At 33.6% G+C, this 26,820-nt stretch overlaps 3 protein-coding genes and 1 long non-coding RNA gene across 17 annotated transcripts; all 4 read left to right on the forward strand.

The window, feature by feature from the left end:
- Positions 1–1,084: 1,084 nt before the first annotated feature.
- On the forward strand, positions 1,085–1,805 carry LOC121219890 (uncharacterized). The gene is made up of 2 exons (XR_005916920.1): positions 1,085–1,211; positions 1,559–1,805. It is a non-coding gene; the product is annotated as an uncharacterized lncRNA (long non-coding RNA).
- Positions 1,806–3,317: 1,512 nt separating this feature from the next.
- On the forward strand, positions 3,318–7,031 carry LOC107929335 (2-oxoglutarate-Fe(II) type oxidoreductase hxnY). 7 transcript variants are annotated; one of them, XM_041098567.1, is made up of 11 exons: positions 3,318–4,419; positions 4,526–4,718; positions 4,967–5,032; positions 5,178–5,229; positions 5,497–5,618; positions 5,726–5,823; positions 5,902–5,960; positions 6,129–6,185; positions 6,299–6,421; positions 6,507–6,586; positions 6,685–7,031. In XM_041098567.1, the coding sequence occupies exons 1-11, from the start codon at positions 4,342–4,344 to the stop codon at positions 6,696–6,698; spliced, it is 942 nt and encodes a 313-aa protein (XP_040954501.1). In that variant the 5' UTR covers positions 3,318–4,341; the 3' UTR covers positions 6,699–7,031. The 7 variants fall into 7 exon arrangements, with proteins under 7 accessions (XP_040954501.1, XP_040954500.1, XP_040954504.1 ...); XM_041098566.1 differs by having other exon boundaries at positions 3,326–4,419; positions 5,723–5,823; XM_041098568.1 differs by having other exon boundaries at positions 3,329–4,419; positions 6,299–6,344.
- Positions 7,032–8,054: 1,023 nt separating this feature from the next.
- On the forward strand, positions 8,055–11,008 carry LOC107929350 (2-oxoglutarate-Fe(II) type oxidoreductase hxnY). Its single transcript, XM_041100051.1, has 11 exons — positions 8,055–8,132; positions 8,241–8,433; positions 8,523–8,592; positions 8,680–8,744; positions 8,885–9,022; positions 9,554–9,654; positions 9,740–9,798; positions 9,874–9,930; positions 10,042–10,087; positions 10,264–10,343; positions 10,599–11,008. Exons 1-11 carry the CDS (start codon positions 8,055–8,057, stop codon positions 10,660–10,662), a joined length of 951 nt encoding a protein of 316 aa, XP_040955985.1. The 3' UTR covers positions 10,663–11,008.
- A 9,574-nt stretch (positions 11,009–20,582) lies between these two features.
- On the forward strand, positions 20,583–25,061 carry LOC107929323 (2-oxoglutarate-Fe(II) type oxidoreductase hxnY). Of its 8 annotated transcripts, none has more exons than XM_016860711.2 (12): positions 20,583–20,826; positions 22,009–22,136; positions 22,329–22,521; positions 22,769–22,834; positions 22,940–22,991; positions 23,214–23,341; positions 23,490–23,590; positions 23,669–23,727; positions 23,803–23,859; positions 23,961–24,006; positions 24,274–24,353; positions 24,702–25,061. In XM_016860711.2, exons 2-12 carry the CDS (start codon positions 22,059–22,061, stop codon positions 24,763–24,765), a joined length of 924 nt encoding a protein of 307 aa, XP_016716200.2. In that variant the 5' UTR covers positions 20,583–20,826; positions 22,009–22,058; the 3' UTR covers positions 24,766–25,061. The 8 variants fall into 8 exon arrangements, with proteins under 8 accessions (XP_016716200.2, XP_040954507.1, XP_016716199.2 ...); XM_041098573.1 differs by having other exon boundaries at positions 20,608–20,826; positions 22,326–22,521; positions 23,666–23,727; XM_016860710.2 differs by having other exon boundaries at positions 20,608–20,826; positions 22,326–22,521.
- Positions 25,062–26,820: the final 1,759 nt, after the last annotated feature.

The following is a 26,820-nucleotide window of genomic DNA, read 5'->3' on the forward strand; positions in this document are numbered from 1 at the left end:
TAAAACAAACACTTTAATATGAATTATATATGTATGTGTATTTAAAATATATATAAGTGCAATATATAAGTAAATTTAAAAATATGTGTATGCATATATTTAAAAAAACATATAAGTATACATAAAAAGGAATGAAATATATGAAAAAAAACTTATAGTAATTTTAAAAAAAATATGTATGTATATATGTATGCGAAAATTGTGACAGTAAGATAAAAAAAATATAAAAGTATGTATATGGACATATATTTACGGAATAAAAATGTATAAGTATATATAGGTAAATCATGAAAATATGTATGTGTTTAAATACTTATATATATGTACAATATATATAAAATAATGGAATATATAGAACAATTAATATGTTTATAATAATTTAAGAATATAAAAAAGGGTATATATATACTATAGAAAATGAATGTATATTTTAAATTATAAAATATGGGAAATGTATGTGTATTCTAAAATGTGTACATATATTATATTTATATATATATACATTTGTAAAATAATGAAGAATAATATAAAAAAATAAGTATACGTATGTACATATTTACAAAAGTAAAAACAAGTTTTTGAAATTAAAAATATAAAAGTGTATATATTATATAAAAAAATGTTTGTATGTACATGAAAATAATAATTACAATATCATCAACAACAACAACAATAATAATAAGGAGAAAATAAATTTTAAAAAAATAACAAACTGTAAAAAGGGACCAAATAGTTGAAAAAAACTAAAAGAACAAGAAATAAATGAAATTTAAGCGAAATAGTGGGCTAAATCGCGATATGCGAATTACATGGGGGCCAAATTGGAAATAATCCGCCTCCCGTGTGCAGCGATATGGGCTGAAATGAACAAAGGTAGAAACATTCGGGCCAAATTAAAAAGAAACAACTGGTTTAATAAAACATGGCGCAAAAGAGGGAGGGCTTTTTGCGCAATTTCCCATTTAGAGTGGAAATGCACGGACCCAACCTGCGGGTCGGGTCGACGCGCAGATTCCCCCCCCAAAACGGTGCCGTTCTGTATTTGCCTTAAGGTTAAAAAAAATCAAAATTAAAAGAACACTTCAGATCCTTTTTTTCTGAAAAAAGTTCTTTTTAGGGTTTCTTTAACCCCTCAATGCCGCCGTTCAGCCCCAGCCTTCCTTCAATCTCCGACTGCGACGAAGCGACGAGGGTTCGACGGCGTCGATAAGGTAAACTTTAGCCTTTCGTTTCTTTTCTTAAATAACCAGTAGATATTAACCAAAAAAAAGAAAAAAAAACCGAAAAGAGAATAAGCAAAGAAAAAAATAAAAATCGTTAACAATGGTATTTCACCTTTTATTTTCTGAATTCTCAGTAGCCTTTTTCTCTCTTGTATTTTCTTTTTTAATTTTTCAATACAATGTTTCCCGCCCCCTCCTTTTTTTACAGTGTATTAAGATTGCTTTTATAGCAATCATGAAACAAGAAAAAGTAAAAAGAAATCTTTCTATATCTGCTTGATTCGATTTCAATATTTTCTTGCCATATACTGCTTTGTTTCTTCTTTGCTTTGCAGGTACGAGGCTCGTGCGAGGCGGCGCGGATGCTTGGTGGTTGTGGCGGCTGAAGATTAGAAACCCTAGGGTTTCTGATGATTTTGGGCCATTGGTTTTGGGCCTATGTAGTTTGGTTTGGGCCACATCGGCCCATTTGTATTTTAGGCCTTTTACTCGGGCCAAAATCGGGTATTACATGATGTATTGTGTTATTTTTTCTATTATTGTTGTTGTTAAAATTTCTAAAATTTTGGTTATTATTATTAACATTTATGAGTTAATTTTTTTTTTTGCTCTCATTATACATTAAGAGTTATAAAATACAAATAATTGAACATTTGATTATGTTCAATGAAGATTGATAGTGATTAAAGGTTTAGTTAGATTTTTAATAAACATATATAATTATATATTTTACAAATTATTTTTTTATATAAATATATTAATTGAGATTTTATGTATAATTAAAAAGAAGTTAAAATTATCAAATAATGTCTAAAAAACATAAAACAAAGATAATTTGATCTGATTAAAGTTGAAAAGTCCAAATTTAAAGACAATTTTATTTAAATAAAATCCAAAAGTCAAAACCCAAAATCAACACGAAAATTTAAAGCGAATCTATTTAATACTATTTGATAATAATTGATTTTTTATCTCCATAGTTTGATTTTAGTTTGGAAAATAAAAATAAAAAATTGAATTCCTCGATTCAATAAAAAAATCAAAAAATTTAAATCAAACCGACCTTAACCCCAACTAGATCTGTCCATAGGCCGGGCCGGGCCCGGAACAAAAATTTCGGCCCGACTCTTAGGCCCGGGCCCGGCCCGAAATATGAGCTTAAAATTTTGCCCAGGCCCGGCCCGGGAAAAAATAATAAGCCCGAGCCCGGCCCGATTTTTAATAAACACAAAAAAATATTTTAAAAATAAAAAATATATTTTTAAAGTATTTTAAAATTAAAAATTAAAAAATAAAAATAAAAAATATATATTTATTATATTCGGGCCGGGCTGGGCTAAAAGTTATGCCCGAGCCCGGCCCATTTTTTAAACGGGTCTCATTCTTTTGCCCAAGCCCATATTTCGGACCTATATTTTTACCCAAACCCTCCCATATTTCGGGCGGGCTGTTGGGCCGGGCCGGACCGCCCGGCCCATGGACAGGTCTAACCCCAACCCTGTCTAATAATAAGCGTTTCAACCCCACGGGCCACAACCAAACCACGACTTGTCAATTTTTGTCAACTAACGCTTGGCCGCTAGGCTTAGGCACCGTTCTTCTCTATTGCTTCGCCAACGCTTGTTCTCTCCGTCTCTTTACATTTTGATTTTTAATAATTACTTTTTTTAAATATATACGGAATTACTTAAATTTGGTAATTTCTATTTAATTGGTATCTAAAATTTTTAACTTAATTGGTATCTATACTTAAAAATCGTGAATCGACTTAGTATTTTTCCTAGGGACTTAATTAACACAATTAAAATACGTTGATGTGACACTAATAATCAATAATATGGTGACACATGACAGCCTGCATGACAGCCTGCATTTCAAGAGGTGGCAATTTTTTTTTTAGTTAGGAGTATATGGTGAATTACAACTGAAATAAATAGTGTAATACAGATGTGAAGTGGTTTTATTAATAGCTTTGACTAGTATTTGTTTTTCAGTATGTACTTCGAAATCTATCGGTAGCAAGCATAGGAAATTGATTTGTACTTAGATTGTAATATAAATTTCGGTGGCTTTGCAGCACTTGGCATCTAAAGACCTTTAGTGAGTTATTGATGGAGGCGAAAATAGAGGCTTAAGAAGCTGTGCCGGTGACCGTTATGTACAGTATGAATCGAATTCGTGTTAGCGTGCTCCGTTATGTCCATTCACCAAAAGTGGTAATAATAGACTTGGCCTTCGCCTTTATGATGAGTGCATAGATGCAAACCTCATTTCGGGAAGACGCGTTGAGAGGCTTCAACTTAAAGAATATGGAGATGATCAGATGTTCAACGTCTTTATTCGATGTAGCCTCGGAGAATAACTTGGTTTCTTTGGTTTGTCATTGTAGCCTTCTGCTGTTTCTTTTTGGATTAATTTTTGCTTTCTGGAACATCTTGATTTGCTTTTAATTTTTATAACATACACTGAAGTCTGCTGTCTTGGTTGTTTCCTTTAGCTGAGAAACAACAGATGTTAAACAGATTTATGCATGGATGAAACTGCTGTTTGCTGTGATTTGTCAATGCTTTGTTGCTGGATGAGAAGGTTGTCAAGGATTGAGTCAAATGCACTCATCCGAACTTCTACTGGCTGTCTTGTTCTGTGCAACTTGTGTTTGCATACCGTGCATTATTGAGTTATTAGTTTCATTAAAATAGTCCTTTAGCATTGAACTGGAGAAATAGTGACAGGTGTGTCGGTCGAGTTTACAGTTTTGTACATTGCGTAGCCAACTCCCATCTGACAGCATGGTTCGCTTATCATTGAGGATTAATTGTATAAACCTTTGCCTAGACCCTTTGCTCCTTCAATTGTGCTGCGACCAGCCTAGTGTTGAGTATCCTAAAGTATACACCCTAAAAGATAAAGTGTATTGGAGGAGGGTTTTGCAGACTAGTGTTTTAAAAGCATTCTTTAATACAAAAGTGGGAGGTTAAAAACAGTATCCCGATTTGATTTATCTAATTATACCCGAAGACAAAAGGAAGATTAAATTATCCAGCGAAGTATTTATTTTGATGATATTGATAAGAGGCAGAGCAAAGTCAGTTGCAGCAGAAAAGGAGTAAAAAAAATTATGCCTGACGCTCTTCAATTTCCCATCATTGACTTGTCATTCCCAGATCGCTTCTCAATCGCCAACTTGATCCGTCAGGTTATCCTTTGATTTCTTCTTTTGCCCTTCGCATTGCAAATATTCAATTTTTAGGCAGTTCCCAGCAAAACAATCTGCTTTTCAACTCATATGAGTTTTTCAACAGGGATGCGTTGACCACGGTTTCTTTTACCTTGAAAATCACGGGGTTGATGAAGAATTGATTAGCAAAGTTTTTGAGCAGAGTAGTAACTTCTTTTCACTCCCCATTGAAGAGAAGATGAAGTTGGTGAGAAAGAATCACAGAGGTTATACGGCACTTTATGCTGAAAAGCTTGATACTACTTTAACTACAGAAGGTAGTTTCTTTATTTTAATTAATTAACCTTTCCCTTTTGTTCCCCCTTGACTGCTTAACATTTTTCTGAAGCTAGCTGCCTGTTAATGATTATGTCAACGAGTTTGATTCAAGAAACTAGTGGGGCTATTCTAGATTTACGAATGAACTCTTTTCAGCAGAGTTACTTTGCTTTCTTAATTTCTTTCTAGTTCAATGTAAAAGGTGATTTAAGGTGAGATTGATCACTTTTGACTGCTTCAAAAACAGGTGACTCTAAAGAAAGTTTCTATATCGGTCCACTAGCTGATGACCTCAATCAATGGCCTTTAGAAGGTATGTACATCTTATAAACAACAACTTGCAGTAGTTGTCAATTTCCAGATTCCTACTTTGCTTGCACTTTATCTTGTATAAATAGTTTCTTCGTATAAGAAATTTATTTGATTTGTACTAAGATCTTTTGGCTTGGAAATTTCAGAAGATCTGCCATCGTGGAGAAGCACAATGGAGACTTATCACCAAAAGCTGCTGTGAGTCCCTGGTGTTAGTTCACATATTGGTATTCATGGTTTACAGATGATTTCATACATCTTTGGTCTCTTTAGGCTTTATTCTTAGCCAAGAGCTTCTTCTATAATTTGATAAATATAATTAACCTTTTCATATATTCCCTTGTCATCCCAGTTCAAAACCTACTTTTTAAGTTTTGAATTCAACTCTATCTTGCTTGGAAATTCATACTATGAGATTCAGCTACTTCTGCCAGGTTTTAAAAGGTGCTAAATTTGCTTCCTCAGGTCTGCTGTGACTAAATTACTTTCTTTAATAGCCCTCTCCCTAAAATTAGAAGAAGATTTCTTTGAAAAAGTGGGTGCACTTATTGAACCTTTGGCATTTATTCGTTTATTACATTATCCAGGTATGGTAGAACTACTTGGATCTTTGGCATTATACTTGTATATTGAAGTTCAGAGCTATAAAACCTTAAGAATATAACAATACGCCTCTTGATTTTGATGTTAGGAGACTTGAACTCTTCAAGTGAAGAAATATTTGGTGCTTCTGCTCATTCAGATTATGGAATGGTCACTCTTCTGGTCACAGATGGTGTTCCAGGGCTTCAGGTGTGTTCCTTGTTAATTGTACACAAACCTCAAATTTCATATTTCGGCCCAACATCTGTTTCATCTTTCTGAAAGCAGATTTGCAGGGAGAAATCCAAGCAGCCACAAGTTTGGGAGGATGTACCAAGCATGAGTGGGTGAGTCTTAATGATGGTAGATTGTTCAAGTAATCACTAGAACAAAAGTACTGGTTTAAGGTGCTCGTTCCTACCTTTCAATCCTATCCAGAAGAAAAACGAAAAGAGAAGCAACATATTTGTTATCTTTGCCAAACCAGCCTCTGAACTTTGATTCTGAACCTGTAGGGCATTCATTGTTAACATCGGGGACATGATGGAGAGGTGGACCAATGGTTTGTTTAGGTAATCCAGTTGCCTGCATCTTATGTATAGCTTTTGATGCTTCTCTTAGAGGGTTTGTAAAACAATAATGTCAGTTTCTTTGTATCTCCTAATGTTGTGTAATGATGCATCAGGTCGACACTGCATAGAGTGCTTCAACCTAGACAAGACCGCTACTCCGTAATGATTCAGCCTTTCCTGTTCACTTGTAGTGTCATTTCTTGTGTCATCTGTTCATGGGGCCGAAAGATTGAAATGTTATCACCAGTCATTGCACATTGCTCATTCTATCACTTTTTCATTGTTCTGAAAAGTTCTATAACTATTATGCAAATGTTTCAGGTTGCATTCTTTACAAATCCTAGCAAAGACTGTATTGTGGAATGTTTGGAAAGCTGTTGCACTGAGTCTTGTCCACCAAGGTACTGATTCAACTGGTATTTTCAAATTGGAGCATCACGAATTTCATATATGTTTGTCTTCAGAAAGATAGGTAACACGTTTTCATTCATATATGCAGATTCCCACCCATAAAAGCCATAGACTACCTGGAAGAGCGTCTTAGGCTTACATATGGCTTGTAGTTGAAGTTATGCATCATATTTTACAGATTATATTCCAAGTTCCTTTCTGCTAATAAATTGCAAACATTGTAATCTGTACTTTCGCAGCTACAGATAACTGCAGACCTCTGCAAAGATACTGTAATGTAATCAGCAGACAGATGACATTGAAAAATAGTAGAAACAGAACCAGAATATATGTAGTATCTAGTATGCTTGTTTTATGTGTACTTTTTTGTATCAAGTTCATTGCAATTTGAGTTGAGTTACGTATGAATGGTAAAAGGGGATCTGATTCTAAGAATCTTGGTGTCGTGGAGGGTAAAGTGTTGAGCTGCCGGTTCAGTTGTATTATGAGTTGTAACTAAAAGAGATATTGAAACTAGAACATGGAAATAGACGAATTGATCTTCTTACATTTGTGTGGCTTGTCCAAGGAGTTAATCTACTATAATTCACGTTTGTACTGAAGCTGCCTGTGAAATGATTATATCAACGAATTTGATTCGAGATACTAGTGGGATTATCCTAGATTTTCCAATGAACCCATTTCAGCAGAGTTACTTTAAAGATGATTTAAGGTGAGATTGATCACTTACGACTGCTTGGAAAACAGGTGACCCTAAAGAAAGTTTCTATATTGGTCCACTAACTGATGACCTCAATCAATGGCCTTTAGAAGGTATTTATGAGCATCTTAAGAAATTTTAATTAACTTATACTAAGCTATTATTTTGGCTTGGAAATTGCAGAACTGCCATCTTGGAGAAGCACAATGGAGACTTATTATCAAAAAATGCTGTGACTATGAGAAACATCAATTTAAAATATTTAGTATTTATCAGCACATCCTAAATTGAAATCTAAAAGAGGGTATGAATTTCTATAGTTTTTCATGTATTTGGAATTGGAGGGTCTTTGGTTGGTTATATTCCAATACTTATGTCTAAATATGTGTGGAATTGCACATATGTTCATCATGAGTGACAGAGTTAACACATTTTAATTCTTAAATGCATGGATATGGCTTGTAGTTGAAGTTATGCATCATTCCAAGCTTATTATTTCTGCTAAAGAAATTGCAATCAATACTTTCGCAGCTACAGAGAAGTGCAGGACTTTGCAAAGATACTGTAATGTAATAAATAGAAGATGACAGTGAGCAATAGAAGAAATAGAACCAGAATATATTGTCGTTTTCTTTCTTTCTGACCAACATCAATTTAAATATGTAAACTTGGTTTTTTTTAAGGTAGGTTTATGTAAACACGTTAATTCTTATTCAAAGCAAAGCAAGTTGCAGCAGAAACCCCCACAAAAAAAAAAAATGTGCGACGCTCTTCAACTTCCCATCGTTGACTTGTCATCCCCAGATCGCTTCTCCACCGCCAACTCGATCCGTCAGGTTATCCTCTGATTTCTTCTTTTGCCTTTTGCATTGTCATTATTCAAATTTTAGGTAGTTCCAGTGCAATGCAATCTGCTTTTAAACTCATATGAGTTATTTCAACAGGCATGCATCGACCACGGTTTCTTTTACCTTGTGAATCATGGGGTCGATGAAGAATTGGTTAACAAAGTGTTTGAGCAGGGTAGCAAGTTTTTTTCACTTCCAATTGAAGAGAAGATGAAGGTGATCATAAAGAATTACAGCGGTTATTCGCCGCTTTATGCTGGAAAACTTGATACTACTTTAAGTACCAAAGGTAGTTTATGTATTTTCGTTATGTTTCTGGTTTAATGTAAAAGGGTGATTTTAGGTCAGATTGATCACTTTTAACTGCATGGAAAACAGGTGACTCTAACGAAGGCTTCTATGTTGGTCAACTAGCTGGTGACCTCAATCAATGGCCTTTAGAAGGCATGTATGAGTATCTTATATAACAGTTGCTTTACATAAGAAATTTAATTGAGTTAGAATGTCAGATGGTCTTTTGGCTTGGAAATTGCAGAGGATTTGCCATCTTGGAGAAGCACAATCGAAACTTATTATCAACAACTACTCTGAGTACCTGCTGTTAGTTTACATATTGGTATTTATGGTTTACAGAATGAATAAATAAATAAATCCATACATTTCGAGGTTAGAGAGTTTTTTTTTTTTTAATGTTCACATATTGGTAGTTATACTCTTATTTATGGGTTTACAATGGTGATTGATTTGCTTCCTCAGGTCTGCTGGGACTAAATTGCTCTTCTTAATTGCCTTGTCCCTGAAATTAGATGAAGATTTCTTTGAAAAAGTGGGTGCCTTTAATGAACCATTGGCATCTCTTGGTTTATTACATTATCCAGGTATGGTACCCCTACTTGGCATTTCTTAATCTTTGGCATTACACTTGTATATATGTTGAAAAGTGGCCAACCATGCTGCTGTGATGATTTTGTTGAAGAGCTTGCAGCTTGTATGCATGCTTCAGCTCGTATGCTTGCTGCAATAGCAAGTTCCTTGTTTAGTTACATTGTAATTATGTTTGGTTGAAAATGAACAAACTTGATGACAGCTTGATGTGTTTAGGTAGCTGAATGACTTGTTTAGTTGGCTTGTTTTAGTGTACAAGCAATGTATGACAAACTACTAACTTACTAGGCTGAGTAGTTGTGTTTGATAGAGAAGATTGTCTATAAAAGTCATGTATTGCTTTGTTAATGGTAATGAAAATCAGTTTTTCATTCCTTGCTGCACGTTTGTGAGCAAGTAAATTATATCAAGCTTCTTGCTGCTTTGTTCTTTGTTTTTGTTGCTGCAAAATCCTAACAATATAGGCAGTTCAGAATCATGAAACCTTAAGAATATAACAACATGCCTCTTAATTTTGATGTTAGGGGACTTGGACTCTTCCAATGAAGAAATATATGGTGCGTCTGATCATTCAGATTTTGGAATGCTCACTCTTTTGGCCACTGATGGTGTTCCGGGACTTCAGGTGTGTTGCTTGTTAATAATGCGCCAACCTTAGATTATGTATTTCGATTTTCCAGCAAATATTTTTTTCACCTTGGTGAAAGCAGATTTGTCGGGAGAAATCCGAGCAACCGCAGGTTTGGGAGGATGTGCCAAGCATGAGTGGGTGAGTATTGGTGGTGGCAAACTGTAGTTGTCATCACTTGAACAAAAGTACTGAATCTTGGATGTGAACCTGTAGGGCATTCATTGTTAACATTGGCGACATGATGGAGAGGTGGACCAATTGTTTGTTCAGGTAATCTAGTTGTTTCATATCTTAAAACAGCTTTCAATGCTTCTCTTGGAGGGTTTTACGATAATGTCAGCTTCTTTGTATCTCCTGTAATTTTGTGCCATGCATTTGCAGGTCAAGACTGCATAGAGTGCTCCCACCCCGACAAGAACACTACTCCGTAACGATTTACTCCTTTTCCAGTTTAAGCATAATTATGCCACTTCTCTTTCGGAAAGTTCAATTATGTTAGGAACATTTTGTTGAATGCTATCATCAGGCATTGCACAGTGTTGATTCTGTCGCTCTTCAGTTGAGAGAGGCCTTTCTCTTTAATTATGTGTGCAAACATTTCAGGTGGCATTCTTCTTAAATCCTAGCAAAGACTGTAACGTGGAATGTTTGGAAAGCTGTTGCAGTGAGGATTGCCCTCCAAGGTATTGATTCGACCGGTACTTTCGATGTTTATGATTCAATTATGGTTAAAACAACCTATCAAATAGAACATTGATCAATTCAGCTCATTCAGTATTTATGAGCACATCCTGACTGAAATCTGTGTATACCCTAACAGTAATTATGTCCAAATATGCGTTAAACATGGATATTTAAAAAAAAAAGGATCGAAGAAACAAGAATTTCATATATGTTTTATGATCAGTGAGTTGATACGTTTTCATGGTTACATGCAGATTCCCACCCATAAAAGCATTGGACTACCTGGAAGAGCGCCTTAGACTTACATATGGCTTGTAGTTGAAGTTATGCACCATTTTCACATATCATATTCCAAGCTACAGATAATTGCAGGCCTTTGCATAGATACTGTAAGTAATAAACAGACAGGTTATTTTTATTCTAAGAACAACACCCTCGTAATAAACAGACAGGTTATTTTTATTCTAAGAATGGTGTTGTAACACCCTCGAAGTAAACCGGACAACCGGCAACCCGAAGATGAATTTATAATCTAACCAACAAGTAAAGAACTGAAGTGACGTTTAATTTCATCTGTCAATTAATGGGAATTTAGTGATTCAACCTGAGGTATGCATTCCAGCACATTTTCAAAACTATAGGCGGAGACAAAAATTTAAAATTTCGGCTTTGCTTATTTATGAAGCAAGGATTCAATTATCATCTTTTGTTCATGATAAAAACGAGCAATATAAGAAGTATTAAAATAATACAGAATTTGATGAGATGAGAAAGAATTGCATGAAACAGGAATATTAATAATTTTATCCTGAATTTTAGGATTTTTATTTGAATTTGATTTTTATTCAAAATGAAGATATTGATGTGCATTTAAACTATTGAAAAAATATATAAATGACATGATGTCAGTGTTTTATACCATTCTTTACATACATGTGACCATGCAACAAATTTATCTTTATACAAATTCCTTAAGCCACTCTGGTATATATACATGCTACAAAAAGTCAAAACAAGGGCTCCGGGATCTGGCTAAATCCCTTTAATCACAGAGAGTAAAATGATGTACCTGAAAATTTGAGACAAAGAGAGAACCGAATAAGTTCAAATTTCTCAAATAGCTCTCAGACTCATCATAATATTGAGTAGTAGCATAACAATTACTAAATCTCAAAGTTGAACAGGTAAATAAATAAAATAATAAGAATAAGAATGAAATTATAACTGAGTATTTAAATGGTTCCAAGAATGAGTCGAATGGCTCAAAGCGCTCTCCTCGACATTGCGAACACATAATACGAACGGAAATTAGTCAGCCATCCCTTAGTATTTAACTCTCTGACTCATCCGCCAAATCTCCGCGAAGCCATAGTTTAATACCAAACAAGATATTTGGTTTCACGCCACATCACTTTAGTACAGCATTCGAAATTTAATACGGACATCATTAACATGTCATTTTCAAGCACCTTAAAGACACATTTGGGGAGCCACATTTGAACACATTGAAAGTACATTCGAACAGCCACATCTGAACACTTTAAAAGACACCTTTGGACAGCCACAATTGCATCAACAATGTCGGACCTTTAAGATTAACAAACCATTTAATATGTCCTTGTTGGGACATCTCAAAACAGCATTTTAAAGGGAATATTTGGGGAGGAACTTCGACTCGTGGTTTCTCCCTTAAAAAATGCTTATATGAAGCTTCGGGAGGGATCGTGTAATCCGAAAGAACCAATGTGGCGTATTCCATAAAAATTTCGAGGACACCAATGAATTAGATTCTTTATTTGGCTTGCTCTCAATCAATTTCTGCTTACCAAAGTGGAAATAACATGCTGAGGAATAGGACATGATTCAGCCTCTGAGGTTTGCATTCATGGTCCTGAAGATGTTCTACATGCTATTAGGATTGTCCTGCAGCAAGGAATATTTGGGACCAATTAATCCCACTTGATTGGTATTCTAGATTCTATGCAGGTAATATACACGAGTGACTAGTTTCTATCCTTGAAAATTAGCATGACTTGTGCTTTGGAGATGTGGATTAGCAATGTCTTTTCGGGATTATTGCTTAGCGTATTTAGAAGAATTGCAACATTTTCATCTTCCAGGGTGCTTCATGGAGTGTTAATGAAACTATTAAAGCGTCTTATAGTTGGGCAAAGCAGTACCTCTCTACTACTAGGGGCAAAATGAATGAAACATGAGGTAAGTTTCCGTTTTCTAAATTAGCTAACAATTGAGAATGTTTGAGTATAGATGGATCTATCTAGAAAGAAGTTGGGTTCACGGCGGCAAGGGGAATAGCCCATGACCGAGATGGAGCGTGGATTATTGGTTATAATAGATTTTAGAGTAATTGTCCTGTTTTTGATACGGAGTCATGGGATATTTTGGACGAACTGAGTCTTCTTATTGAGCGAGGATATGACAAGGTGCTTCTTCAGTTTGACTGTCTTGAGGCGATCATAGCTATCCAGACGAATTCTTTAGAAAGGTCCAATTCTGCCTTGATCAAGAGGATCCATCAAATGTTATCCTGGTTTAAACAGTTAAACATTAGGCATACTTTTAGAGAGGATAATAAAGAAACTGATCGTTTGGTCAAATTGGTCCAACATAGAACAAATAATTTACTTTTGTTTGAGACCTCCCCGTTAGAGGGGATAGTTTAATTTTTGTATATAGTTTAATTATTCTGTTTTTTCACCAAAAAAGAATATTTGTTATGTACTATTTTAGACATCTTCATCAATCAACACAATTAGGACACATAGCTTGGAATTAAATGCTGAAAGTATAGCATTTGGGTAGCATAAATATTAACATTTAGAAGAGCAGATTTTTTTCCTCCAATTCGAAACAGCATGATAGCTAAAAAAACATGCAAATTGGACAAATTAAACTTGGTTTATTTCACTTTACAGCCGAGTATAATAACTATGTAACCTTGTATGCCAACAACATTAATTTGAACAATTTCACCATGTCTTAATTGCACAACATTCATCATAAGAAGAACAAAACAACATTTTTGTGCAATAACGGCCTTAACCACGACATCAACAACCTTTAAATCAGATTTTTCTTTGTATCAAATAACTTCTTCAACCGAAAACAGAAAACATAAGAAATTTAAGCAATTAAAATTTGACAAAGGCTAAGAAAGGCTCGATTGAGTGCTCACTAGCAAAGCATTTCATTCTAAACACTAGGGTTGTAAATGAACCGAACTTGAACGAATAAACATTTGTTCATGTTCGTTTGTTTATTTTTAAGTTTGTTCGTGTTTAGTTTGTGTTCGTTAAAATTTTCAAAGTTTTGTTCATATTTATTTATTTAAAATTATGTGTGTTCATATTCGTTTGTTTAGTGTTTACGAACATATTCATGCACATATAATTGAACATGTTCACGAACAATGTAATTAATAATAAACAAACAACCAAACAATAAATACATACACATATATTGTTTAGATATTAAATAGTCAAATATAAATATTAATAATTATATTATAAATGAAAAAATACAAACCAAGATAATTTTATAAATATATACTAATGGAATTTTTATAAAAAAATATCATTAATAAATAAACGAGCCAATAAATGAGCTTTAAAACGAGCTTGTTCGTGAACATAAACAAACCAAACACACATTTGTTCGTGTTCTTTCATTTATTAAATGAACATAAAAAAAATTCATACCCATTTAATAATCGGACGTTATACGAACATTTCACGAATAACTTATAGAACCTTCTGTTCATTTACACCCCTACTAAACAGTCAAACAAACATCACGATACATATAAGACTTCAATATTTTATACATATATTTTGTCTTATAATTGGATAATGATATATCAATGCCACCAATAAAGCATTTAATTAATCATACAAGATCATGCAATGTAGTAATTTAATTTTAAGTATATAAGCTCTTGACCTGTTTTGAAACAGAACAACAACAACTTTATTGTATAGACAGGGTTAAATTACAGACACATTTAATCTAATTAAGCAGGGTAATTCGGACATGTTTAATTCCAAAGTTCATTCGGACATATTAAACTCTAGCATGCATTCGAGTAGTTCTCCAGCTAACAACAATTAAATTTTCAGACAATTTAGCTGCCTACATCCTTTCATCAAATACTTGTTTCTTAGCTTCAATCATTAATAATGGGACATTACTAAAACTGTATTTTTGGACAGCAATATGAATCGCAATTTAAACTGTTTTAAGCTCCCAAATTTTGAACTTCTCAAGCATAAACCGAACAACAATGCATGTTACTTTTTGCATTTTAAACCACAATACAAGATACGCAAAATTAACAGCAACATCCTTAATCAAGAGATAGTTCCCACAACTTGCAGCCGAATTCAACAAGTTTTCAAGTGTTGTTGAGAACTCACCAAAATAACTTTCCTAAGATGCCGAGAGCCTCACACTAGCCGTTTGGTCCCTCCAACTCTTTGCTAGCTAAACATCCAAGCATGATAATTAGAGAGGAAAAAGGGCTGTTATCACAATATGAACCCAACATTACAGCCATTAAAGAGTTTAAGCTAAGCAAAGAGGGCTTCATTTCATTGTTAATTCACGGTTCTACATCCTACCATTTCAATTTACAATATTTTGATATAAAGAAGAGATGCAAGAGTCTACCATGCTTGAAACTTTAACTTGAATACTCTAATTACTTAATTTCACCCACCATGTAGCCCAAACATACCTTAGTTCCTCCATATTAACCACCCAAAAAAACATTTCTTACTTATTTCTTTCTCCCTTGGTTTGTCTGTGATGTTTGTTTTCTGTACTAACTAAAATTTACGACGCACACCTATCGAACAACAGTATAGCTACGGTGAGTAGAGATATCGTATCCACGATGACTAAAAGTATTAGTAATTACCGTTTTCTTATTATTTAGCTGGCAAATTGGAGTGATGTGCTTTTTAAACTAAAATTTCTAAACTAATTTACTAAGAACTCAACAGAGAATGAAATAGGAAAAATAATCGAAGATAACCAATGAGAGAGACAATACCCAGGAAAGAATTCACCTAGACTTCACCTATTATTTTGAATCTGAATTAAACGATTTATTCATTTGGTGTCTTGATCCGTAGAAATCCCTAAATTATGTTAATATCTCTTTCGAGAGCAAGAACAACCGACTCTAGGTTGATTAATTGAAATCTCTTTCTAATTAAAACCCCTATCGTTGCATTAATTCGATCTATAGATTCCCCTATTAGATTTGATTCTAATCCGATAGATTTATGTCGTCCTATTTCTAGGATTGCATGCAACTCCACTCAATTATGCTAGATCTACTCTTAAATAGGGACTTTTCTCCACTGAATTAAACACATTAAACATGAATTAATATCCTGGAAATATTAAACAATGGATAAGCATACATAATTAAGAACAAGAATCAAGTATTTATAGCATAAAATAGAAATTAAATAATAGATTTCATCTTCCTTAGGTATCTAGGGAATTAGTTCATAATCCTGAATAAAAGCATCTCAAAGTCAGAAAAACCACAAAAAATAAAGAAACTCATAAAAATTTCAAAAGAAATTAAAAGGAGGTCTTCGATCTTGATGGAAATCTGCTTCAAAGTTGGCTCCAAATGGTCTTCGAGTGTTTTCTTCGATCTTCTCTAATGGCATCAATATCTATTCTTATATTTGGTATTTATAGACTTTAGAATGCTCAGAAAGCCTAAAAATTGTGTTTTTCCGGGTGTTTGGGAAGAAATATGCGAAATCGACACGGGCTAGCACATGGGCGTGTGTCTAGCCCGTGTGGCTCCTGAAATCTTCTCTTTTCCCCTGATTTTCACTCATTTTGTTCCCAAATGCTCACCTAAGTATAAGAACATGAATTAAAAGGATTAGGAGAATCAAAATCACCAATTTATATAAATATTTATTCAAAAACACATTAAGAACGAGATTAAAATATATTAGATTTACCATTTATGAGTCCGCCACCCACTCCCACTCATAATTCTCCTCTACCCATTAAATTAAAGATAGCTTCAAGTCAAAAGAAACAATTTGGCCAACATTAATTGAAATAGCCGGTCACCCACTTCCACTAGCCTAATTAAACTATTTTATATGATTATAATGTATTTAGTCATATCTATGCATTCCCACTGCTAACCTATGTCATTATTACCCATCCAACCCCTCTTTTTAAATTTTTTACTATCTAGTTACATAATAACAGTTAGATAAACAAGCTCCCACCATGTAGTTCATTGAGCATTAAGCTCAATTCCTTATCCTCACATCCAGTAAGGGTGAGTTTGGATAAACGATTGAGTGCGGTGCGATACGTTTAGTTTACTTTTTGTCTTACGCTACAATATCACTATAATATTTAATATCACCACCACCGCTGTTTTCACACTAACCACAAGTAAACTTACCATCCATTCAAATTCACTCTATATCTGTAAGAAAAACTACCGAATTAAATCAAATTTTAAAACCGACATAAATCCTCCCTTTTAGCTTTCTCATTATGAAATGAAATAAATTAAATATCTTCGGAATAAGTTCATAATTTAAATAAATGTATATAAAAGGTGTTCAACAAAGACCTTCCCAATCCCGTTACAATCCAAATTTTAACATCATAAAAAAAATCATTACTCAATTTAAACCAAATTACAAAGGTATACTAGCACCTAACTTTAAAGGTCCAAAATTTGTGTGTGACAGATGTTGTGGAGGATGATATGGCAATCGTTGAAGATAAACCCATTTGCTGCTCACCAACTCAAGTTACAAAAATTCATCAAATTGTGGTGGTGGCTCCATTTTTTTTTCATGTTCCAGTTCGTTTTAACGTAGTGCTCGAACTAAGGCTCAAAGACTGCTTTTAACTATTAAAATGCACTATTTGATACCTAAATAATTGTTAAACAAGTTTATATTAGTAGCCAAATCTCTTTTACTATTTGAAAATCGAGATGACATGGAAATTATTGGGGATCGACCCGATTAAGCAACGAACAAGTAAAAATAGCAAAAGAAATTGAGAAATTGAACACACAAATTTAACTTGAAAAAAACCCCTCCAAAGAGGATAAAAAACCACATGCAAAGATAATTTTAATATAATGGCCAAAGAACGAATAGTACAAAAGATGGAGATAAAAACCAAACCCCGAAAACCTGAAAATAAAGGACCTTCAAAACGTAAACACAAAATTCTCTAAATGTGTTATGAGTTCTAATCTCTAATGGGTGTATTTTCTAAGGTTGTAAAAGAGCCTATTTATAGGCTAATTTCATAGGTCAAATAATAATAAAATAATCTAGACTAATCAGAGTTTGATTGAAACAAATAAACAGAGTTTAACTGAAAGATTATTTCTCAAAATTGACTGAAATAGGAGTATACTTAACAAATCTCCACCTTGACTCATATTTCCACAATGCCTTCTTTGCCAAAGCCCGCTACGGGCCTATCTTGAACTATGCAGAGAATTAATTGAGTCGAATCTGTACTTAGAAACTAGAAGACTTCTAGCCTTCGACTTGTACACTGCCGAATTAAAATTAACCCGAGTATGATTTTCACGAACACAGTACCCTAACTTTTCAAAACCTGCATCCAAAAAAGAACCTCTCTTCAACGAAACGGTCATACCATTTTCCCTCCTATGACCAAGTTGACTCCGCTCCAAACGAGTTGAATTCGACTCCGTAACGGACGAAGGACATCCAATTTCACCGGTCACTGTAGAACCTTCCAAAATATAAAGACTGCAGGTTCTTTTACCTTTTAACAAAACAAGAGCTCCAGGAGATACTTTAATGTTGCTCGACTTGATGTTGATTCTGTATCATTTCAAGTCTAAAATACTCAATGAGATGAGATTCTTTCGTAAATTAGGTATATACCTGACATCTGAGAGTGCTCTAATCGTCCAATCGTGTATCCTAATTTTAACAGTACCAATACCAATTACCTTACTAGATGAATTGTTTCTCACGTGCACAACTCTACCTTCAACCGAACTGTATGTGGAGAACTATTTTCTATTGGGACACATGTGGAAAGAACATCTCGAATCTAGGATCCACTCGGAAATGAGCTTGGAGTTATCACTCGTTGACACTAACAAGAAATCGTCGCCGCTTTCATCAACCAAATTAGCATCAGCTACACCTTTCTCGTTACTCTCAGTAGCTATTTTATTTTGCAGTTTATAACAATCTGTTTTGGCGTGACCTAACTTTTTACAGTAGCGACACCTTTTGTCTCATTTATTTGATGCAACCAAAACGGAAGCTTGCCTATCTACCTTGCTATCCAAACCAAACTCATTGTCGAGTTTGTCTCTACTCAACAAATGACCCTTCACATCTTCAAACGAGAGTTTGTCTCTATCATAAATCAGGGCCTCCCTGAAAGACTTGTATGAAGGGGTAAAGAGCACAATAATAGCATAGCCTGATCTTCATCATCAATATGAACCTCAATGTTTTTTAAATCATTTAAAAGAGTAATGAATTGAATGATGTGATATCTAAAAAGCTCACATTCGTTCATGTGAAACGTAAATAAACGTTGTTTCAACACTAAACGGTTAGCCAGAGACTTAGTCGCATAAAGAGTTTCTAACCTTTTTCACAATGTCGATGAGGCCTTCTCCATCAATACCTCCTGCATCCGTATTCACGAGGCACAACTAGATTGCAAACAATTCATTTTCATCAAACTCTTCTCATTCTATTTGATTTAGATTCTCAGGCTTTTTCCCGGTAACAACCTTTTTCAAGCCGGTTTGAACTAGAATTGCCATTATCCGAACTTGCCACAGATTGAAACTTGTCTCACGATCAAACTTCTTAATTTCAAACTTTGTTGCTGCCATCTCTGAACAGGCTGATTTATGAAAATTAAACTAGCTCTGATACCACTTATTGGGGATCGACCCGATTAAACAACAAACAAGTAAAAATAGCAGAAGAAATTGAGAAATTGAACACACAAATTTAACGTGAAAAAACCCCTCCAAAGACCCCTCCAAAGAGGATAAAAAACCACAGACAAAAATAATTTTACTATAATGGCCAAAGAATGAATAGTACAAAAGATGAAAATAAAAACTAAACCCCAAAAACTCGAAAACAAAGAACTCTCAAAACGTAAACACAAAATTCTCTAAATGTGTTATGAGTTCTAATCTTTAATGGGTGTATTTTCTAATGTTGTAAAAGAGCCTATTTATAGGCTAACTTCATAAGTCAAATAATAATAAAATAATCTAGACTAATCAGAGTTTGATTGAAACAAATAAACAGAGTTTAACTGAAAGATTATTTCTCAAATTTGACTGAAATAGGAGTCATACTCAACAGAAATGATAAAAAAAAAACCCCAGCTCAAACATTCAACTGTTTGAATTTTTTAATTTGGAGTTGAATCTTTAATCAATCAATAAATATAATAACACTAAAAATTCCTTTTCAATATTAATAAGTGGTGAGAAGTATTCTCAAAATTTTGGATTTCCCAATTTCACATTTTATCTTTGTAGGAGTGTAGGGAAAGTGTAAATTAAGAACCTTACATTAGAATTTTGGTTGACCATTGGTGAGTGGTTATAATTTAAATTGATAAGAGAAGGAAAAAAAGAAGAAAATGTAACACTTCGAAAATTGTTTAATTATAGAAATAATGAAAAAATCGAGAAATTGTCCTCGATAAAGTAAAATAAAAAATAAAGAAATAAAAGTTATAAAAAGTGAAATTTTAGCTAATGTCAAAGAAAATTTTGATGGAGAAGCTTGATGTGATGCATTAGTTTAAAGTGGGGACTAAATCATAAATATATGAAAAGTTTTGTGACCCAAATATAAATATTTAGAATTTAAGAGGTTAAAGTGTAAATATAAAAAAATTGAAGGGTCAATAGTGTAAATATATTAAGAGTGGAAGGTTCTATAAAATAGGGAAAATTGATGAATAAGGACCAAATTGAATAAGTGAAGAATTATGAAGAAATAAATTGTAATTTTACTAAATTAAGTGATGATTCAAAAATGTAATTTTGAAAGATCAACAAAATAGTCAATTAACAAAAGAGAAAGTCTAGAAGGCAATAACTATGTTTGTGTTATTTAATGAATAAAATAATATTTTATAAATATTTTATTAATTTAATATTTGTATAAGAAGGGAGAAAGGTGATCATCTTTCTCCATGCATATCACGTTGGTGGAAGAGAAGGAAAGAAAACTTTGCTTTCTTTTCAATTTAGTCATTCTCCATGAAATCTCATTTTTTCACCCAATTCACTTGAAATTTCCACAACCACCCAAAAGAAGAAGTGAAGTAAAAATACTAGAGAGTTAGAATACTATCTTGGAAGCAAGAAATTGGAATTTAAAGTGAAGAAAGTGAAGAGATTAAAGATACAAGGTAAGTAGTTCAAGAATTTTACTTGATTTTATTTTATTTCCGGTATAGAGTATGTTAAATAGTTGGATTAAATATGTTTGTGCAAATATTATGCATGAAATCAAATTAGTATATTAAAGTAGTAGGAAGAATGATCAAATCGTAAAGTAAACAAAATAAGTTATGTGAAGTGGAATATTAATATGAAATACAAACGATGCATGTTGAAATAATGATTAGATCAAAAGTGGTGGTGTTGATTAAGGGTGAAGCCAGAAATTTTTTTAGTCGGGACCAAAATTAAATTTTAATTTTTAATAGTCTATATATTTACCATTTTTAAAGGATTAAATTAAATTTTTATAATTTTTAAGGGGACAAAGTATAATTTTACTTTTACTAATTTAAATTTCTAAAGGGCTTAAATGAATAATTTTCTATTTTTGGGGTGATCCCCCTGCCAGCCCCCTAAATACGCCACTAGTATTGACATTGGTAGTCAAAGCTCTTTTGTCAATCATTAATGAAGAAGTTATATTTTGGGTACCTTTACGGTCTGAAAATTAAGATGTTGACAGGGAGATGATTAAAAAAAAAACCCTAACTCAAAAATTGTACAGTTTGAATCTTTTAGTTTGGAGTTGAATTTATAAGTGGTGAGAAGAAATAGAAGTGGATTTATTCGGGTTGTCCAATTTTGCGTTTTATCTATACAAAAGTGTATGGAAAGTATAAATTAAGAATCTTATATTAAAATTTTGGTCAACCATTGGTGAGTGGTTATAATTTGGATCGATAAGAGAAGGAAAAAAAGAAGGGGAACTTCAAGAACCAGAATAGTTTGACTAATCAGATTGGGAGTTATTTGAGGTATTAATTCAGAATAAAAGATCTGACTTGTTGATCCACAAATTGATATGAATTTATTGAATTCACTGTTGAATTATTAAAAGAATTGATTCAACTAGCAATTGGACTGATTTTTTCATTTTTAGTACTTTTTTAAATTTTTATAATTTTTTAATAATTTATTTAATTAAACCCATTAAAAATTCATAATGTAATCAGATTGATTACTATCCAAATCTGATATTAGTGTTTTGACATAATACATATAAAAAATTTGTCATTTTTCAATTGATTTAAAAGTTATATTTAAAAAATAAAGAAATAAGAATAAAAATGGACCAAATTGGAGTACAGGATTGAATTTCAAAGCGAAGTGAACAGCAGAAACCACGAAACAAAGAAAAATGTCTAACGCCCTTCAACTTCCGATCATTGACTTGGCCTCACCAGATCGCTTCTCCACCGCCAACTCTATCCGTCAGGTGCGTCTTTTTATTTCTTCTTTACCCTTTTGCTTTGCCAATATTCAATCTTTAGGCAGTTTCAGTTCGGGTCTATTGATTGTAATATAAAGACACTGGTTTTAGAACCAAAGCAATCTCTTTTGCATGCAATTTGTAACTCTCTCCAAAAGAAAAAGAAAAAAAGATTTTAAACTTATGGGTTTTTAGCAGGCATGCATTGACCACGGTTTCTTTTACCTCGTGAATCATGGGGTCGATGAAGAATTGGTTAAGAAAGTTTTTGAGCAGAGTAGCAACTTCTTTTCATTCCCAATTGAAGAGAAGATGAAGTTAGCTATCAAGAATCACAGAGGTTATACAGCACTTTATGCTGAAAAACTTGATACTACTTTAACTACCAAAGGTATTTCTATCTATTTTTAATTATTTAAACTTCCCTTTCCCTTTTCCTTTTTTAATGTTTAACATTCTTCTTAAGTTGCATGTTCAATGACTATATCAACGAGTTTGATTTGAGATGCTAATAGGTTTGTTCAAGATTTTCCAATACACCCATTTCAGTAGCGTTAATTTCTTTCCTAATTCCTTTCTGGTTTACTGTAAAGATCATTTGAGGTCAGATTGATCACTTTCGATTGCTTGAACAACAGGTGACTCTAAAGAAACTTTCTATGTTGGTCCACTAGCTGATGGCCTCAATCAATGGCCTTTAGAAGGTATGTATGATTATCTTATTATACAAAACATCTTGAAGTAGTTTCTTCATATAAGAAGTTTAATTGAGTTATACTCAAGATGTCGTTTTGGCTTGGAAATTGCAGAAGATCTACCATCTTGGAGAAGCACAATGGAGACTTATCATCAAAAAGTGCTGTGAGTCCCTGCTATTAGTTCACATATTGGTATTTATGGTTTCTGCAAAGAGTTTCTATTATAAATTTATTGATATACTCAACCTTTTTATAGATTCCTTTGTCATCCCAGTTCATAACTTACTTTTAAGTTCTGAATTAAACTCTATCTTGCTTGGAAAACTATACAATGAGATTCAGCTACCTGTGAAAGGTTAAAGTGGTGCTACATTTGCTTCCTCAGGTCTGCTGGGACTAAATTACTCTCCTTAATTGCCCTGTCCCTTAAATTAGATGAAGATTTCTTTGGGAAAGTGGGTGCCCTTAATGAACCATTAGGATTTATTCGTTTATTACATTATCCAGGCTCAGGTATGGTAGCACTACTTGGCTTCTTTATATTTGTTGAAGTCTTTGATTGATGTGAAGTTTCTATGGAGCACTTGTATCTAAAGCTTTCCATTGGAGTGAAGAAATATATAGATAGAAAAGATGATGTGCCTCTTAATTTTGATGTTAGGGGACTTGGACTCTTCAAGTGAAGAAGTATATGGTGCTTCTGCTCATTCAGATTATGGAATGATCACTCTTCTGATGACGGATGGTGTTCCGGGGCTTCAGGTATGTTCCTTGTTAAAAACATGCAAACCTTAAATTTTTTATTTTGACCCAACATCTGTTTCACCTTTCTGAAAGCAGATTTGCAGGGAGAAATCCAAACAACCTCAGGTCTGGGAGGATGTGCCAAGCATAAGTGGGTGAGTATTAGTGATGGCAGATTGTACATATCATCATTAAAACAAAAGTACTGAACATTGGATGTGAACCTGTAGGGCCTTCGTTGTTAACATTGGGGACATGCTGGAGAGGTGGACCAATTGTTTGTTCAGGTTGTTTGTTATCACAAAGCTTTCGATGCTTTTCTTGGAGGGCTTGTAAAACAATAATGTTAGCTTCTTTGCATCTCTAATTCTGTGTCATGCATTTGCAGGTCAACACTGCATAGAGTGCTGCCACCCAGACAAGAACGTTACTCCGTAATGATTCACCCTTTTGCTGTTTATGCATAACAGGTTCATTTTTTTGGAAAGTTCAATTATGTTAGGAAATAGGAGCAGTTCGTTGAATGTCCTTTCGACTTCGAAATCTTCATGTCGAATGATATTATCTGTTCATAATCTGATTATTTGATGAGGGTGCAAAAGATTGAAATGTATTTACCAGTCATTGCACATTGTTTATTCTATACCTCTTCAATTGAAGAGGGGGGACTCTATTCTATAATTATTTTGCAAACATTTCAGGTGGCATTCTTCATGGAGCCTAGTAAAGACTGTATCGTGGAATGTTTGGGAAGCTGTTGCAGTGAGGCTCACCCGCCAAGGTATTGATTCAACCGGTGATTTCTATTTTTATGATTCGATTAAAGTGAAAACAACCTATCAAATAGAACATCAATTCAACTGGTGTTTTGTTAAACTACAACAGAAAGAAGAGTAAGACCTACCTTCTCTTGCTCTTTTATATTTCCTGCTATATTGCTCTGACTCTGGTATGTTTTGATTTTTTCTATGTTCTTTTTCCCACAACCGGAAGGCCCTTGAATGGTTATATCCCCATAACAATGTCCAAATACAAATCCTTAAAGAAAAATACTAAATCAGAGCAACATGAATTTGGTATATGTTTATGATCAGTGACAGAGTTTATACGTTTTCATGGTTACATGCAGATTCCCACCCATAAAAGCATCGGACTACCTGGAAGAGCGCCTTAGACTTACATATGTCAAGTAGTTGAAGTTATGCATCATTCCAAGCTCACTTGTGCTGAAGGAATTGCAAACATTGTTGATTTGGCTTGTTATATATTTATCTCTATATATTGGTACCAAGTTCATTGCAATTTGGTTTGAGTTGCGTATTGAATGTGTAAAAGGAGATTTGATTCTAAGAATCTTGGTGGTGTTGAGGATAAAATGGCATAAGTTGAAGAAGATTATTATGGACAAATCCCATTTGCTGTTCACCATGTGAAAACGAGGGATGGAATTATATTTGTAAAATGAAAAGTCATCCATTTTAGGTGTTCATATTGCAACTTTGTATGCATGAAATTATTGATATCATCAATTTTTTGGCAACTGCTAAACCGAATTCATTTTCTTTTGAACAAAAACAAGGGTGCTTTTATTATTTTAAAATTATGGATTTAATCTTAATTTTATGGAAATTTTTCTCCAGTGGAATCAAATCTTTAAAAAAAAAAAGAAAATAAAAATTCCCCCATTTATTCTAAAATCTAGTTGTGTCAGCTAATGAAGTTTATAAGGTAGGTCAGAAAAATCAAGGTGTCTCAATCTAGTTCAGTTGATTGAAAGAGAAGTATGAAGGAGGTGTGGTCAAACAATAAAATTTTCAAAACTACAATTAATTAGGACCAAAAAAAAGGAAATAAATTCCTTCATTTTTCGTGGTTAATAGATGATAAAGGATGGCGGCCGTTGATATGGGTTGCCGTGCATGATGTCCCCTTTGTTTCAACGATGTCATTAGATTTATACACGTGCCTTCTCTTTGAGCCAGACAGACAGACATTGGGCAACGTTTTGTCTTTACATTTCTCTTAGGCCAGGCTAGGTGTCCTTTAGGATCCTCTCACAATCTCTAATCTTAACAACCTTTTTCTTTTCTTTTTTAAATAGATTTACTCACTGTTTTTAAATTTCTTTTTCTTTTTATTTTTTAAAGCAAGAATATATTCTAAACAGCATTTTTTTTCGGCAAAATAAGGCCTATAGGCCCATTTTATTTTTAAATTTGGGTTTTACGCTGGTCTTAAATTTAATTAGGGATATAAGTTGGTTTTATTGAAAAGCCCGTTTAGTTGGACGCATTTTTCAGTTAACAGTCAAATTCCAACAATTTTTTGAATATTGCCGCTAATAGTAAAAAAAAATTATAACCTTAACCAACGATAACTTTTTTTTATCCTATAAATACCTCTCAAATTTTATTTTTTTTCATTTACATCCTTCTCTTAACTCTCTCAACTCTCTCAAACCCTCTTAAGTCTCTCAAGTCTCTCGTTTTTAATAATTTTTTACATTTTTATTTTAAAATATTTTTTTGTTTTAATTATTTCATTTTTTTAAATCAATTTCTCACGAATAGTCGCCTCTTCAATCTGCTTCAACGACAAGCATATTTTTGCCACCCAATTAGTAATGGTAAGACCAAAATTTAAATTTTGTTAATTTCTATAATGTTAATTTTATTTTTTATTATAATTATAATTTTTTGTGTGAATAGGTGGATGATCGTGTTTTGGAGGGCTTCATCCATAATATGGGAAAATCTGTGATTCCTGAAATTTATGGCCACTTGCAAGCAGCTGGATTCTTACATGCACCTCGCATGTCCGGGGGCTACAAACTTGATTTGCAACTAATCAGCGTGTTGATGGAAAGATGGAGGCATGAGACACACACCTTTCACCTTTCATACAACGAGTGTATAATCGCACTCGAAGGCGTAGCGCTACAACTCAGTCTAACAATGTATGAGCCAATTATCACGGAATCTGGGATCGTTTCGGACAAAGTGACCCTTTATCAATCATTGTGGAGAAGGTCCCAAACAAGTTCAAAGGTGGTTGGATATCAATGAACTGGTTAAAATATAACTTCAACGAGCTCCCTAGAGACCCTAAAGACCAAACGAAAGAGGTGGTACAACAATATGCCTGAGCATACATCAAGAGGTTAATCGGGACATTTTAATGCCCGACAAATCTCAAAATTTGTTGCACACAAGGTGGCTACTACATTTAGTGGACTTCAATGACTGCGG

Source organism: Gossypium hirsutum, chromosome D08 (genome assembly GCF_007990345.1).
Source record: "Gossypium hirsutum isolate 1008001.06 chromosome D08, Gossypium_hirsutum_v2.1, whole genome shotgun sequence".
Lineage (NCBI taxonomy): Eukaryota > Viridiplantae > Streptophyta > Magnoliopsida > Malvales > Malvaceae > Gossypium > Gossypium hirsutum.